The sequence below is a fragment of the Parasteatoda tepidariorum genome, chromosome 3 (assembly GCF_043381705.1).
Source record: "Parasteatoda tepidariorum isolate YZ-2023 chromosome 3, CAS_Ptep_4.0, whole genome shotgun sequence".
NCBI classification, from domain to species: domain Eukaryota; kingdom Metazoa; phylum Arthropoda; class Arachnida; order Araneae; family Theridiidae; genus Parasteatoda; species Parasteatoda tepidariorum.
This window is the reverse complement of record NC_092206.1, coordinates 96,873,740-96,888,823: the sequence shown is the minus strand read 5'-3', so window position 1 is coordinate 96,888,823 and position 15,084 is coordinate 96,873,740. Positions and strand designations below refer to the sequence as shown.

General features: G+C 31.6%; 1 protein-coding gene across 2 annotated transcripts in view; it reads left to right on the top strand.

The window, feature by feature from the left end:
• LOC107440290 (sodium/potassium/calcium exchanger 5) overlaps window positions 1-14,268 on the top strand; it is a 34,145-nt gene extending 19,877 nt beyond the window's left edge. Inside the window, exons 5-10 of one of the 2 annotated variants that reach the window (XM_043046591.2) lie at window positions 3,181-3,281; window positions 4,434-4,524; window positions 8,369-8,561; window positions 10,941-11,168; window positions 11,991-12,092; window positions 13,932-14,268. In XM_043046591.2, the coding sequence (XP_042902525.1) occupies window positions 3,181-3,281; window positions 4,434-4,524; window positions 8,369-8,561; window positions 10,941-11,168; window positions 11,991-12,092; window positions 13,932-14,254 (1,038 nt within the window). In that variant the 3' untranslated portion in view covers window positions 14,255-14,268. The remainder of the gene's footprint in view (window positions 1-3,180; window positions 3,282-4,433; window positions 4,525-8,368; window positions 8,562-10,940; window positions 11,169-11,990; window positions 12,093-13,931) is intronic. The other variant, XM_043046590.2, reaches the window with a different exon arrangement.
• Window positions 14,269-15,084: the final 816 nt, after the last annotated feature.

Here is a 15,084-nt window from a genome sequence, read left to right as displayed (position 1 = left end):
TATAAGAGATGCTGAAATCAATATCAGAGGCAACATATTTTCAAAATCTATTCAAATATTGGCGTATGCGGATGATTTAGACATCATTGCATGAACTGTTCCTGCATTAAAAGAAGCTTTCCTTTCTTTGGAGCTTGCTGCTAGGGATATGGGACTAATCATCAATACCGATAAGACCAAATACATGCCTGTACTTGCTAAATTAAATTCTAGTGAATCCTATCTGGAGATTGGTTCCCACAGGTTTCAGACTGTTCAGAATTTTACTTACCTTGGTTCAATTGTTACTGCCGACAATAACATAGACAATGAGATTCGGAGTCGTCTAATTTGTTCAAATAAGGCTTTTTATGGTTTAAAACGTTTTTTCAAATCATCTCTTTTATCAAAAAATACAAAACTTTTACTCTATAAAACATTAATTAGGCCAATACTTACCTATGGCTCTGAGACCTGGAACCTAACTCTAGCTGGTGAAAATGAAATTGCCATTTTTGAGAGAAAAGTTTTGAGGGCCATCCTTGGTGGGATAAAAATAAATAATTCCTGGAGAAGACGATATAATACTGAACTGTATAAAATCTACAGAGAGTCAGATATTGTGAAATTCATTAAAATAAATCGAATGAACTGGGCAGCTCACATTTTCAGAAGGAATGATGACTCAAATTTAAAGAAAATCCTATTACACAAACCCCTAACGAACAGGAAAAGAGGTAGACCCAGGCTGAGATGGCTAGATTTAGTTGAGACTGATTTCCTTTCTCTAAAGGAGAAAAACTGGCGAACAAGTGTCAATAGTAGAGAGAAGTGGATTCGAATTCAAAGGAAGGCACTGCCCCCCCCCCTGGGCTGTCTAGCCAAATATGATGATGATGATGTTATTATTATTATGAATGTACAAATTTAAAAAAATAATAATAATTTACTGTATTATGTAACATATATGCACTCTTGACTGCTTGTTCGAAAATGACACTTAAAACATATATCCTTAATTTATCGCATAATAAACTGAAATGTATTATCGCCTTCTTTATACCACACCCTGCGTAGCAAAGAAGTAGTGACACTTAGTATTCACTTGAAAGGGAATTTTAATAAATCCTGGTCCCGACAGTGAGCAAAAAATGCAGCTAGTGGTGAGAAATCGGTAATCAATATTCCAAATCGGCTGTTGAAAGAACTGTTAAAAAATCGCAAGCAGCAGGGGAAAAAATTGTGCGCCAATGTTTTTAACTTTTTCAGATTATTTTGGTGATTAATATGATGGATTTTAAAAAAAGTTAAATAATTTTTTTTTACTTGAGTTATATTCAAATTTACTTTATACAAATTTTATTTCAATATCCATTTTTGGGCTTGGGTAGCTCAGGGGATAGAGCACTTGCCTCCCAATGAGGTGAACAGGGTTCGAATCCTAGTAATGGCTGCTCGATACGAATTCTCATCGACCACAGTACGGACGTAAAATATCCTCAGTGTTAGACGGATCATGGGTTAAAGTCCACCTTCTGTCAGGCTAGCCGAGGGAGCTTTTCTTGTTGTTCCTCGCCATCTAACGCAAATGCGGGTTAGTTCTATCAAAACGAATCTTCACGAAAGCCAATTTCTTCAAATACTTAAACCGGGAGTTCCCTTGTCTTCTGGATCGGGTTCAAAATTACAAGGTTCTGGAGTTGAACATTTGTAGCCGTAAACTCAAAATTGGGTCACCTCTTCAACGATGGTTATAAAATCTGCACTTATTCCTGGTTGTCTGATAAACTGAACTGATGAATCTGATTGCAATTATTGAAGCTAATAGAAATTACCTATTGACCGATAAACTTTTCGCTCTGTACTTTTGTGAAAAGATGAAATATGGTAACAGAATTATATCATTTTTTAAATTTATATCGTTGAAGCAAAACAATTTATGCTTACCTATACAACTATCTCTGTCTATTTTTATTCTGATCAGATACTATGCATTCGCCTAAATTTTTAAAACTAAAGCTGTAAGCTGTAGTAACACTAAAAAGTATCAACTTAACTTAAGCGCTAATTATTTATTACTTTTTATCAAAAAGGTACTTTTTACATCAAATGTTGCGCTAATGGAATGGCATCGTGGGACGGATATTTTTTAAAAAAATGCATATTAGAAGAAAAAACAGTGTTTTTAGAGCTATACAGATTCTCGCAAACTATTTAGTTAAAAGTTACTTCTTGAAAATCACAAAAATAGGATTTTAAGATACTTGATATACCTAAAAAAATTTAAAAATTCTTTTAAGTTTAAAACGTGTAAAAACTTTTTGTGTCTATGAAATTTAGTGTCTATGAAAATGATCTCAACTGATACAATTATGTGTGAAAACCAGTTTACCAATTATGAATGATAAAACTATTTTAAATGAATGAAAAATAATGTTTTTTGCTTAAGTTTGCATTTAATTTTATATCATAAGAATTAGGATAGCTTCAAAATGTGAGAAGATGAATGTTTGTTTTTTTTCTAAAATATTTTTCTTTCTAATTTAACATTCAACTCTAGGAGTAAATGATTGGTGGCATCGTCTTTAGTCTGCAACTGCAACGTGATGTTGTATCGTCAAAAAGAACTCCGAAATAAGAGCCTGACACAAATATTTTGAATCGATTTTAATCTATTTATTTGTTTTGTTAATTTTTTTGTTTTGATGTTTTTTTCATGTTTCCTTATTTGACCTTTTCCGCTTTTGGTGCAGATGTTTGCCCGGTCATTGAGAGAGGTTTTACTGGTATTTTCTGAAGATTTTCTTCAACAAAATTGCGTGCCTCCCGAAAACGGTCGTAAATAGAGGTGGTCTTTCCTGGAGGTTTCACTGTATTAAAATCCTACAAAATGGTTTCAAAATTCCTGGTATTAAAGCTTGAAAAAAGTTATTAACATCCTCCCCTTATTTGGTCGAACCGAGCTTCAAATAGGTAAAAACGACATAATTTCTAAAAGTTTCATGCATGACCTTCCAAATTGTGCCTACAGTTTTGTCATCTACAAAAACATTTGTTGCTGAAAGAAAGATTATTCACATAGAGTTAGCATACGAGAAGCATTTCCATATTCTCGTTTTCCTGTAATTTGATAACGAAATAGTTTGACCTTTTCTTGCTCCTGTTTATTAATTCAATTAAATAAAAATTTTGTTTTTATAGGTTCTAGATATAGACTGGTATCCAATAGCGAGAGATTGTTCAGTTTATGCAGTCACTGTTATAACTCTTATCTGGATCATCGAAGACAACATTGTCGAATGGTAGTATTAATNAGCATAAAAATAAAAAAGGTATATATATATATATATATATATATATACCTTTTTTATTTTTATGCTTCAACTAATCTTTTTATGTTATTCCTTTATCTAAATATTTTTCTTAATTTATTATTCAAAACTAAACAATCTTTCTCACACTTTAATATTCACCTCCTGTCTCTTTATCTATTTTTGACTTCAAGTTATGCATGAATTAACATTTTATAACTTTCCCTTTATGAACCTAAGGAAAGAATTATTTTCCCTCAGCCTTTTAACAGACCAACTATAATTATTAATGTTTCCCTTTTTCCCTGAGACCTGAAACAATAGAGAGAAGAAACTTGTACTATTTTCTTAAAACATCCATTTCAAATTACCAACTATATTCTTTATCATCAGGAAAATCACATTTCCTCATTCAATCAATATATTTTTTTTTATGAAACTCAAATTTCTCTTTAACTTTCTTATTTTGGTAATAATTAAGAATATTCAATTAAAAAATACATCAGGGTTGGGAATACCAAGCAATGGCCCTTAAACTCAAAATAAATATCAGATAAGTTAATACCGGGCAACAGTATTTTACCTTTAACACCAGTGCACGAAATATAGTTTTGGAGCATGCCTGGTAATGAACCTTTACCTTAAGAAATATTATTGTGAGGAATACTGAGCAATGGCTCCCATAAATGATCAATTCGAAAATTCGAACTATTAATTATAAATTGGGATTTCTATGCTTTTTATTAAATAAAAAAAAATGAGTATGCTTGTCGCACCAAAGAGATTACTTTCATCTGAAAAGTATTAATGAAACATTATCAGATTAATTAAAATTAATCAAGTTAAAAGTAATTCAAGTAATCAGAGTATAATGAATAATAATTTTTCATACTTTGCCAAATTATCATCTGATTATGCTTAGGCAATGTGAGGAACATTTAATCATTTCCTACTTTGTCAGACGATTTTCGAACATTGTACAATGCCGAATTTTCCCTTTTGCCGGTGAAATACACATTTTTGAATAAATAATTTACTTTATTATGAAGTGAATAGAGCTAAAATTGAATCTATTTTTTTCACTTGTTACTCTTTAAACAATTTATTAACTTTAAGTTTTAATTGAATCACGTATTTTCTTAGGTGGGAATCTCTTGTGCTGCTTTTCATATTTTTCGTGTATCTCATCATTATGGGTTTCAATAGAAGGGTAGAGAAAGCCTCTCGGAATATGGTAAATAAAATATTTCAATTTTTCCTCAACTTGAGTTTAACTTAATCTTTTGAAGAATTTGTTTTGAAACAGAGAAGTGAAAAAAAAAAAGGATTTTTATCGTTTTGAGCAGATTAAAATTTGTGGAGAAATTTCTTCGAATTTCTCATCGCTTTTTACGAAGAAATACAAACATGTAGCATACATGTGGGTAACCAAAACAGCGACTCATTTTGTTCCTCTCAAATCTCAGTGCGCTGCCGCCGAAGCACTGATTCATCGGATTTTTGAGACATATAATGGGGGAATGTGTGAAGTGGGAGTAGAATTGGGGAAAGAGGGGTTGCCACGCACCAAATAGTAAAGTCATGAGTGGGAAAGCAGTCGATTGAACATATGATGAAATCTTTAGGAAATTAAACATAATTGAGATTAGACTAGATGAGAGTATAATAATATTTACGAGGGTCAGAATAATATTAAAATTTAAGCTGGTGTAATAAAATAGAAAATAATAGAGAAAATCTATACAACCAACTACACATTTACACGAGATTGACAAAAATCCATCGACGACAAAGGAAAGGTTATATAAGCGATTAAGCGATAGACAATCCGTCAACTACCTTATCTGTGACTTTTTCATAGTGGTCCCCAGGCGTCCTGGTAAGGTAATACCACTCGTTTCTGGGTTGCCCATCGCACTAAAGTTACCAATTTATCGTTCTCACGGCAACGACTCATTTAGATACAAAACTCTCCACTGTGTGCTCTAAATTTTTAGTTGGACTCAGTGCACAACCTGATTATTCATTCTTCTACTCAAAAATCAGTTTTCCATAGTTCATTAAACCTGCTAACTCTTACATTCATAAAAGTGTTTTCCTAGCACTAATAAAATGCCAATTGCAGTGACATTATAAAAAGACATTCATACGACTTTTGAATGTCTGTTGACAATGTTTGTTTAATGTTTATTGTTTTAGAGGACTATGGAACACTTAGCAGAATAGCAGCCCTGATATAAGTACGTTTAAACTCCCGTGATAGAATCGCGGTGTCACGGCAACAGTGTCGCAGAACGTTACAGAGTTCTTGTAGAAAGATTTTCCTTTAGGGAAGTAAAAATTTTGAGTCTTCTTCTCTGCAGAAATTTACACGCAAAATTCAAATTAAGCATTTAAATAATCACTTTTAGAACCGCTTACGCCGATACATCTTAGTGTTTCGATTTGTTAATATTGATTTTCAGGTGATTTTTAAATATCCCGATATATTTCAAATAACTTGGAAAATTCGAATCGCACATTTGAGTATTTACTTTTTAAGGCAATGATTATATCGATTTTATTTTAGCAGTTATAGCTACTGATTACCAATTAATTTTCAAAATCCGATATTTTCTGTACGATATTATTTTTTACTACTGAATATCGAAAAGAAACACGCATTAGAGTCACTCCTTTTCGAAGAATCGCATGATTTCATCGTCGATTTTATTTTAGGTAATTACTACTCCGCGGATTTTATGATTTTTATTTATTTTTTTAATGCGATGATGATTTACGAAATGCGAAAAAGAAAATAATCAGTGCTCCCGACAAAATACGAGAATATCACCCATAAAATTAGAATAAAAAAAATTGCCTATTCAATTAAAAAAAATATTTATAGTTTTCTTTCTTATTTATAAGCACAGAAATTTAGTTACTTTAAATTAACACATACATATATTTTTTATTATTAAAAGTATCTAAAAATATTAATTTTGTCTCAGACAGCTGGAAAAAAGTCCGTCTTTCGGATTTAAACTAATGAAATGTTGCGTCAATTAGAAATCAATTTAAATTAAATTTGTTTACATACTTTCAACTGTGAACGTCATATGACGTCCTTCGATAACCGACTGTAATTAACGATGTATTGTTCATTCAGTCATTCTTGCCAATTTTTTTTTTCTTTTAAGAAGTGATTTTCCGAAATGATAGTTAATTATACATAGCTGCCAACCCAGAAGTTTTAGTTTCTCAAAATATTTCAAACAGTTGACAAATAAAACTTAATTTGTTTAATTGTGCCCACACTGAACAATTTCTATGCACAATTGAGAGGTTTTATCTTTAAGTTGTTTGCAGCTACTTCAGAAAAAAATCACTATAAATTTAATTAATTAAATTAATAATAAAATGTTGAATCAAATTATTTACTACCACTCTTAATATTAATTATGTTCTTATCTTACTATGCATTAACCAGGGTTCGTATGCACCTGCAAAAAATTAATAGCTGCTATCAATTTTGTTATAAAGAAGCTGAAAATGTCTTAATATTACCTCTCACTATCGAAATAAAATTACATTTCTGCCACCTTCGGATCTATAACTATTTACTTAGAGAAAATAAAATATCCTGGCATCTGCAAGCTAGCTCCTGATATGACAGCCTAGTTCAGGCTAGTGCAGTCCCAACTATGGTTTCCATCTGACTCGATCAGAGACTTTCTTCATTTATTGATGGCCATGGTTTTAAGATCTTTTTCAACAGAGTCAATCCCTCCGGTGTTTGGTCTTGCCCTTTTTTGGTTGCCAGTAAGCATTCTGAAAGTCATCTTCTGCACCATCATCCTTTCTATAGATGTGATCTAACCATCTTATTCTCTAGGATAAAATAACTGAAATTATGTTTGACTGCTTAAGTTTTCTGTACAATTCCTAATTGTACTGAATCCGCCGAAAATCGTCTTCCTTAACAGCTCTATAGATGGCTCTGAATATTTTTTTCCCCAAAAATAAGTAGTTTAATTCCGTAATACATGCGCAAATTCTGTCGTAATAAAGATAGCAATCGTTGTAAAAATAAATAACGCTGATTAAACACACAGAGATGCCAACTTGCTTCGGAGAGCAAATATATATTTTAAAGTGGTAGTTTATCAATTGTGATTCTTGGTTTAATAAATTCAATTCAATAGATTTTTATCCACCACTATTTCTAAATAATTCGTAGGCTTATATAATTCACCAGTTTAAAGTTATAATATCATGCTATACCTTTTAAAAAGCAAGCAAAAATAGTCAAATGTTTGCAAAATTTACTTTGTAATTATTTACCGTTTTTTTTTAATTATTTTGACGTGTCCGGAGAAGTTGGCATCTCTGAACACAGGTTTAAATTTTGAAATACCATTAAAGTCTCACAAATGTATCCGTATTTTAGTTACATTTCAAAATTTGAGAAGCACAAAATTTTATAGTACAAAAATTTTACCTTATTGTTGAGGAATTTTGAACGAACGTGAATTCACACTTGATCAAGATAGAGATTTTTAAACCTCATAAAATATAAGAAACCATGCTTGCTTTAATTAACTACGAAATAATAGAGGGGGGCGCAACGAAAGCGTCAGCTAAATGATATTTTTTCCGCAAAATATAAATAGTATAACGGTTATAGTTTTGAATAGTTTACACTAAAAAAAGCAAACATGTAACTACCAGTTCTGTATCTTTTCCATGTAAGTATCATTCTCTAACTGTTGAATATCTCGTAACTTTTATAATAGAAAGGCGATTTTACTTACTATGATACAGTAATATATATATATATATNATCGTACGAGAGGCTAATGTGCAAAATTTTTGTTGTAGATATTTTTTAGGCGTTCGGAAGTTCGTTTATACTTTCCCTTCAATGTTTTTACAAAGTAACGCGCAAGCATAAATTTAAGTTACCAATGTTTGCCCTACCTTTAACTAATATTAAATTTAAGTTAGGAAAAGTAAAAAAAAATCAGATTCGTTAATCATATTATTATTATTATTATTAATAATAATAATAATAATAATTAATCATTGTTCTTGTCTAGTGCAATGGAGAAACCTGGTGCGTTTGTTGCAGGGAAGATGAAAACGCATCTTTGCTCTCAGGAAAAACAATAATTCCGGAGATTGATGAAGTTGCACGAACCGCAAGTTTTTCAAATCGGGACAGTTTCAGCGTGGAAATCACACCTAGCAGAACGAATTCGATATTAAAAAACTATCCTTCAGAAATAATGGGTTGGTTCACTTATTTTTATTTTTAACAAAAATATATATACGTAAGTATTTGTTAAGTACTGAACATACAGGTTTCGTCCGTACCTAAGAAAACTTAAAAAGAAGTAGTGATATTAGGACTATAGGAAAGTTCTGTTCGTGAAAGTACACGAATTCTTTTACAATAATGCAAGAAGTTCCTTGCAATAGTTCTTTTACAAGAGAACTTCTTGCAATATCCTTCTTCTGAAAAGAAGAAGGATATTTACCCTTTTGACGCAGTTGGGACACCGGTGTCCCTTTAATATACATTTTTCCTGATGCTCTAATTGCAAGATAAAATATATTTTGGTAATTTTTCGTTATAAAAATTATCTAATAGTTACTTAAAAAATCTGCTGAAATCTTATCGAAATAAGATTTGTACTAAATTATATTTAAAAAATAATAGTTTAAAAAAATGCCCTTCATAATAAAAAATTATTCAATAATTGATTTTGTAAATTAATAACCGATCTAAATAACTGAAAATAAGTGGAAATTTGAAATATTATTGTTTAGAATTGAGCCGTGTTTGGAAGATATAACGAACATTTAACGGTTTAATAGACTCTGGTGTATACTGTATACCATAACCACAAATTATTTAAAATGCTAAATATAACATTTTTTTACTTATTTTGACCTAAATTAGTAAAAAATTCTGTGTCAAAGGGTTAACTAAATGGTAATGTTCAAGCTGAAAGAAACACAGCATGTATGGTACAGAAGAGCATGTGCATATATTTTCAAAAAAATTTTACCAAAAGTATTCAATAGAATTAAGCGATTCATCTGACATGTACATTTTTATTTTATTACCATCGTTGAGCTGCTGACCCGATTTTGGATTTACGACTACCACAGTTCAACTCCGTAACCTTGTCATTTTGAAGCCAATCCAGAAGACAAGGGAACACCTGGATCAAGTATCGGGAGAAATTAGCCTTCATGGAGGACTTTTTGATGGAACTAACCCTCATTTGCTTTACATAGAGAGGAAAACAACGAAAACCTTTCACCGTTAGTCTGACAGCATGCGGACTTTAACCCATCAACTGGGGATATTTTACGTCAACAGTGTTGTTGATGTGAGCCGGGGGCGTATTTGTATCGACCAGCCACTACTGGGATTCGAACCCTACTCATCTAATTTTTTAATCAGCTTCTTAATGGTCACGGAGAGTTTGGGATCTACCAGAAAAGATCCTTTAAAAAAAATAGCATTATGTCAATATTGTGGAGCAAGGTGAGACCTTGTTCACCTCATTTAAGATTGTCCAAGGTCGCGGGCAGCGACTTTACACATTGTCGACTCCCGGGCACTTCCTTGGCACCGTATTTTGAAATTCGCCAATGTTACATTCGCCAAGTCGGGTTTCAAATTTTCTAGCGAAAATCTTCGAATATTAAATCGCGCATGTTTCACTTGCGACATACGATTTAAAAAACGCATGAGTGAACATGAGGTGTGAATAAATTTAGCTGCTTTAAAANAGCGCGAAGATTCGTTTCTGACTTTTGCGAGTGCTGTATTGCGGCGAGCGTAGGGTTGCCTCTGAGTGAGGGTTACTAGATAAGGCGGTGAAACAGTTGACAAATAAAACCGCGGCGAGTGGAGGTGCTCGGGAGTCGACAATGTGTAAAGTCGCTTCCGGGCAGGCGCTTCGTGGTCCATGTGAACAACAATCAAGACGAACATCTTGAAACGAAGCACGCTATACTGGCTCGGGAGGAAAATTGCGATCAACATCATTAAACAAACTCTTGACGATATTTTAGCCCCTGACTAGCTTACTCTGGTCATTACAACATAATAAAACATGCCATCTGATTTATTTTTTTTTTTACCGAATGACTTTTAGCTTTTACTACTGTTTTAACCCCTTGGACTTTTAATCAACTGGATTTCAGCTTTCAAGGATTTATCCCACAGTGATTTTGTATTGGCCATTTACACCGTTGCTTTTAGCTTGCTTTGTTCTAATATTTTTTTTAGCTGTTTTAACTTCTAAATTTTTCATGTAATTTTTTCAGTTCAATTTGGCGCCATTACCTTAACAAATGTAACCATTAATTACCTTAACAAATGTTACAAACCATTAGAATTGCTTTTGAACGTTTAGAACCACTATTCTTTGAGCAACTAAGAGCTGATGTATGTTCCTTCTTTTAGAATGTAAAGTCTTAGGTCGCACTTGAGAATGTCCTACCTGACTTCTAATCGAAATTCGTTGTTCCGGAAAGGATTAAATTAATACTTCTAGAATAAGAAAAATCAAAATCTTGTCTTACAAGTGAAATTTCTGAATTTTACTCGACTGTCAACTAGCAGGAATATATTTTATTTGAATATTTCAGACGAGATTGGAAGGAATGGCAGTAGCTCTCTGTGCACCTTACCTGTGGGAGGTCCCATAAATTTTGCCTGCTGGATAATCATGTATCCAGCGAAACTACTTTTCTACATCACAATACCTGACAGTAGTAACCCTAGGTTGTACAAATTTTTTCCCGTAACATTCTTCATGGCAGTTCTATGGATTGGAGTTCTCTCTTATTTGGCTGTCTGGATGGTCACAGTAATTGGTATGTTATCTAATTTAATTATTTTGTATTTCAAATTTTATTTCACCAACCGAATTCATTAGAACCGGAACATGGAACATGATCAATTAAGAATGAAAGTGCAAAAATTGACTCCTATTCAGAGATTTTATATTATTTCATGCCTAAACTATATTTTATAACAAAACAAAAAAAGATAGAGGCCAAAGAAATTACGGAGTTATTACATTAAATTATTGTTAAAATACATATATACATTTTTTTTTATTCAGTTTATATCTTCGCAAAATGCAGTTTTACATTTGGCTTCAAATTTTCTTTTAGTAAGTACGAATTCAAGGTTTGATCCTGGCTACCAACCCCAAGGTTGAAACGGGCTACGATAAAGGCAAAAATTGGTGTCTTGAATAGTGGCGATAAATTTCAAAAAAGATTAAAATTAACAACTTAAGTTTATTCGCTAACGTTGCTGCCACTACCAAAATTATTTCTCAACGGCTGTACAAGTTATCAGCTATGTAAGTTATAAATATTTTCCCTATGTTCAATATAATTTTGTTGCTTTATAAAATTTAAAATGAAGCGAATAAACAGTTCTCAAGTATTTACATTTTTATGAAAAAAAAATTTCTTCAAAAATATGTTTATTTTTTCCAAAAATAAAATAAATTATTTTAATAGCAATTTTTTTCGAGGATTATTCAACCGGGGTATTTCAAATTGTACTACATATAAAAATTACACAGTTCAAGTAAGCTTCGATGTAAACATAATCTTTCAAAAACCATTTACTCTGATAAATAAATAAAAATAATAATTTAATAACTTAAAAATCTTTTTCAGGTTATACATTTTCCATTCCCGATTCCATATCTGGTCTCACTGTTTTAGCCATAGGTACAAGTGTTCCGGAAGTCATTACCAGTATAATCGTTGCAAAAAATGGTAAGAATTATTTTCATTTAGTGTGACATTTAATTCACTAATAATTTTTAAAGTAACTTAAACTACTTTTTAAAAAAAATAATTGCAATTAAAAATTTTTTGTTAAAAAAATTCAATATATATCGGCGCATATTCCACACACAGCGTGCCATTTAAAAACCGTATTCACTAGCTAGCATGGTTTTTTGCTAATCATTTATAAACCTTGATAGGTTATTGTGATAAAGGTTGCTCTTGTATTAAAATCAACCTTAAAATGGTATCTGGTTATGCACTAGAAGATGAATCCTCGTGGTTTAGTGAAAACGGTACAAAATATGTGAAAAACGTGAATTGCTAAGTAGTAGAGCAAAATAAATGAGATACAAATAGACGCCTTGTGGAGACTAATGCTAAGAAAAGAATGCTTAAACCTGTTTTTGGAAGACTCCGTCACCATATGAAATGATGCATTTTTGCTAATACTATGCTACTTTCATAACTGCTGTGAGTTTGCTCATGACTGTTAGGTCAAGTTTAACCCATTTAAACCTAGCGCTGTCTACACTTATTCTGAAAATGGCGCAAAAAGTCAATATGGAAAAAAGCCACAGTTTTGTGGAAATGAAAGCGTTTATGGTCTAATTTTTTAATATTTCAACACTTTTTCCTATGCTGCATTATCTTGGCTCATAAGAAAATGCATTAACTGAGAATAAGAGATACTTTTTTTTTAAATGGAAAAAATGTCGCGAAATTGGTGATTTTTAAAAAAGTTAATTAACTTTTAAAATATTTAAGTTATTTGCTCATTCTAAATCCCAGATAATTCTTCACGGCAAGATGAAATATAGTTTAAAATCTTCGCTTTGCTTTAGTGTAAGACACTTAAACTATGGCTTTTTTATTTTCCTTGGCGACAGAACTTCGAAAAAAAAGCGCATTTGTCTATTTCCTATATGAATAGCGATCTGTGTGTGTGTGTGTGGGGGGGTGGAGAATGAAGTGATAACTGGACACATTTATATTGGGTGAACCAAAAGCTTAAATAAACCACGAACAGACAGATGCGTTTTTAAAGCTTGTTTTCTTAGAATTAATCTCCAAAACGTGTCATATCAAACTAAATTAATGATACTCAACAATTTTGCACTTACATATAGCATACCTCGAACCGTTTTCGGGTAAGAAATCAAAGTTTTCCACGAAATGGTAGTGAAAGCGATTTCTTCTTGTTGTGTATAGCCAATTTTATATCCCTAGACACCAGTTTTATAGCAGCAACTATTCGTTAGTTAAGAGCGTGAATTTGGACTTTACTGGTTATTACGTTTGTCCATGCATATAGCTAATACTCTAAAAATATTTTACTGGTGATATTATTTGATATTGAAATTCATAACTGCTTTGAAACTCATAGTTTAATGGGAACAGAATAAAATTAGTTACACAAAATCAGCTTTTCAAATTGTCATTATGTTACAAAATTACTGCGATTAAACAAATTCAAATTTAGGCATCCCAATTTCAAAATTTAATCTAGGTTACTCTTTTTGAGTCAGACAAAAAAATAAGTTTTTTCCCCTGCGACTCTACAAATTCAAATTCAGGCTTCCCAATTTCAAAATTGAATAAAGGTTACACTTCTGAAATAGGAAGGAAAAAAAAATTCTTTTCCTGTGATTATATAAATTCAAATTTAAGCATTCTGATTTCAAAATTAAACCAGGTAACACTTCTAAACCCTTCATAAAATTATCTTGTTTTATTTTGTTTTGAGTAACAATTTTTAAGAAAACATGGCTGTAACTTTAACCCACTCAAACTCAATTAAATGTTATATTTAAAAATCTTTTTCAGGCTATGGTAACATGTCGATAAGCAATCTTGTAGGAAGCAACACTTTTGACATCTCCTTCTGCCTAGGACTACCATGGCTTATTAAGACACTGATATCGGAAAAGAAATATCTTTTGGTGTACAGCTCCGCACTCACTTACACAACTGCAACACTCCTGCTAACACTTGTAGCTTTCGTTATTGTCTTCCAACTATCACATTGGAAGTTCAACAAGAAAGTCGGTCTCATATTCCTCATCATTTATGCTGTGTTTTTGGTTCTGTCCTGTATGTACGAATTAAATGTTTTTGGTAAAATAAATGTTCCAACATGTGATCACTAACTACTGGAAAATAATTTGCCATTTAACTGTTTTATTTGTAATGGTAATGACTGGTAATTAATAATTTAGTATAAATCTCAATTTTTACTTTTAAATTTTGGGAATATTTGCATTATCTTCTATACATTATTTTAATATTAAATAATATGGAGGGGGAAAAAACACTTTGCTGCTCAAAAAAAAAATCTATTCAAGTTTTGTACCTCGACAGATTTGACGATGCAAGAATTATACTTAAACTCAAGGATTATATTCAAGCATATTCGAAAGAACACATACACACAAGTTATTTAAAGCTATTTGCTTTTGAATGTAAAAGAATAGAAAAACTCTTCATTTGCCATAAGAAATATTTTGAAATAAACTTTCAAAAACATAGGCTTTGCAGTGGTTTAAAGAACATTTTTCAAAAAAATAATTTTTTTTGGAACTGTGTACATGTATTAGGCTACTTTTAAAAAAGGCAAACTAAAAAAAAGCATGGATGGTGAAATCGGTTGTCACAATGCAGTATGAAGATACTTGCAACAGACACATCGATACAAAGAGAAATTGTGTTGCTTTCAGTATGAAGCCACCTTAGCTCAAAATAGTTTCAAATCAATGCGTGGAGAATTTTAATAGTATTGTTGCATTAAAATCAGTATCAATTAGTGACTATTCCATCATACAAATATGTAATTAAAATTTGTAACTGAGTTTTAGATTTTCTTACTCAATTTTAAAGTAGGGTTTCAATTATCTCGAAATGAAAACACAGTGAATATGCTCCCTAACATTTTAGCACATAATTAATTTTTGTGGATGATCCAATTCATTATTTAAAAATT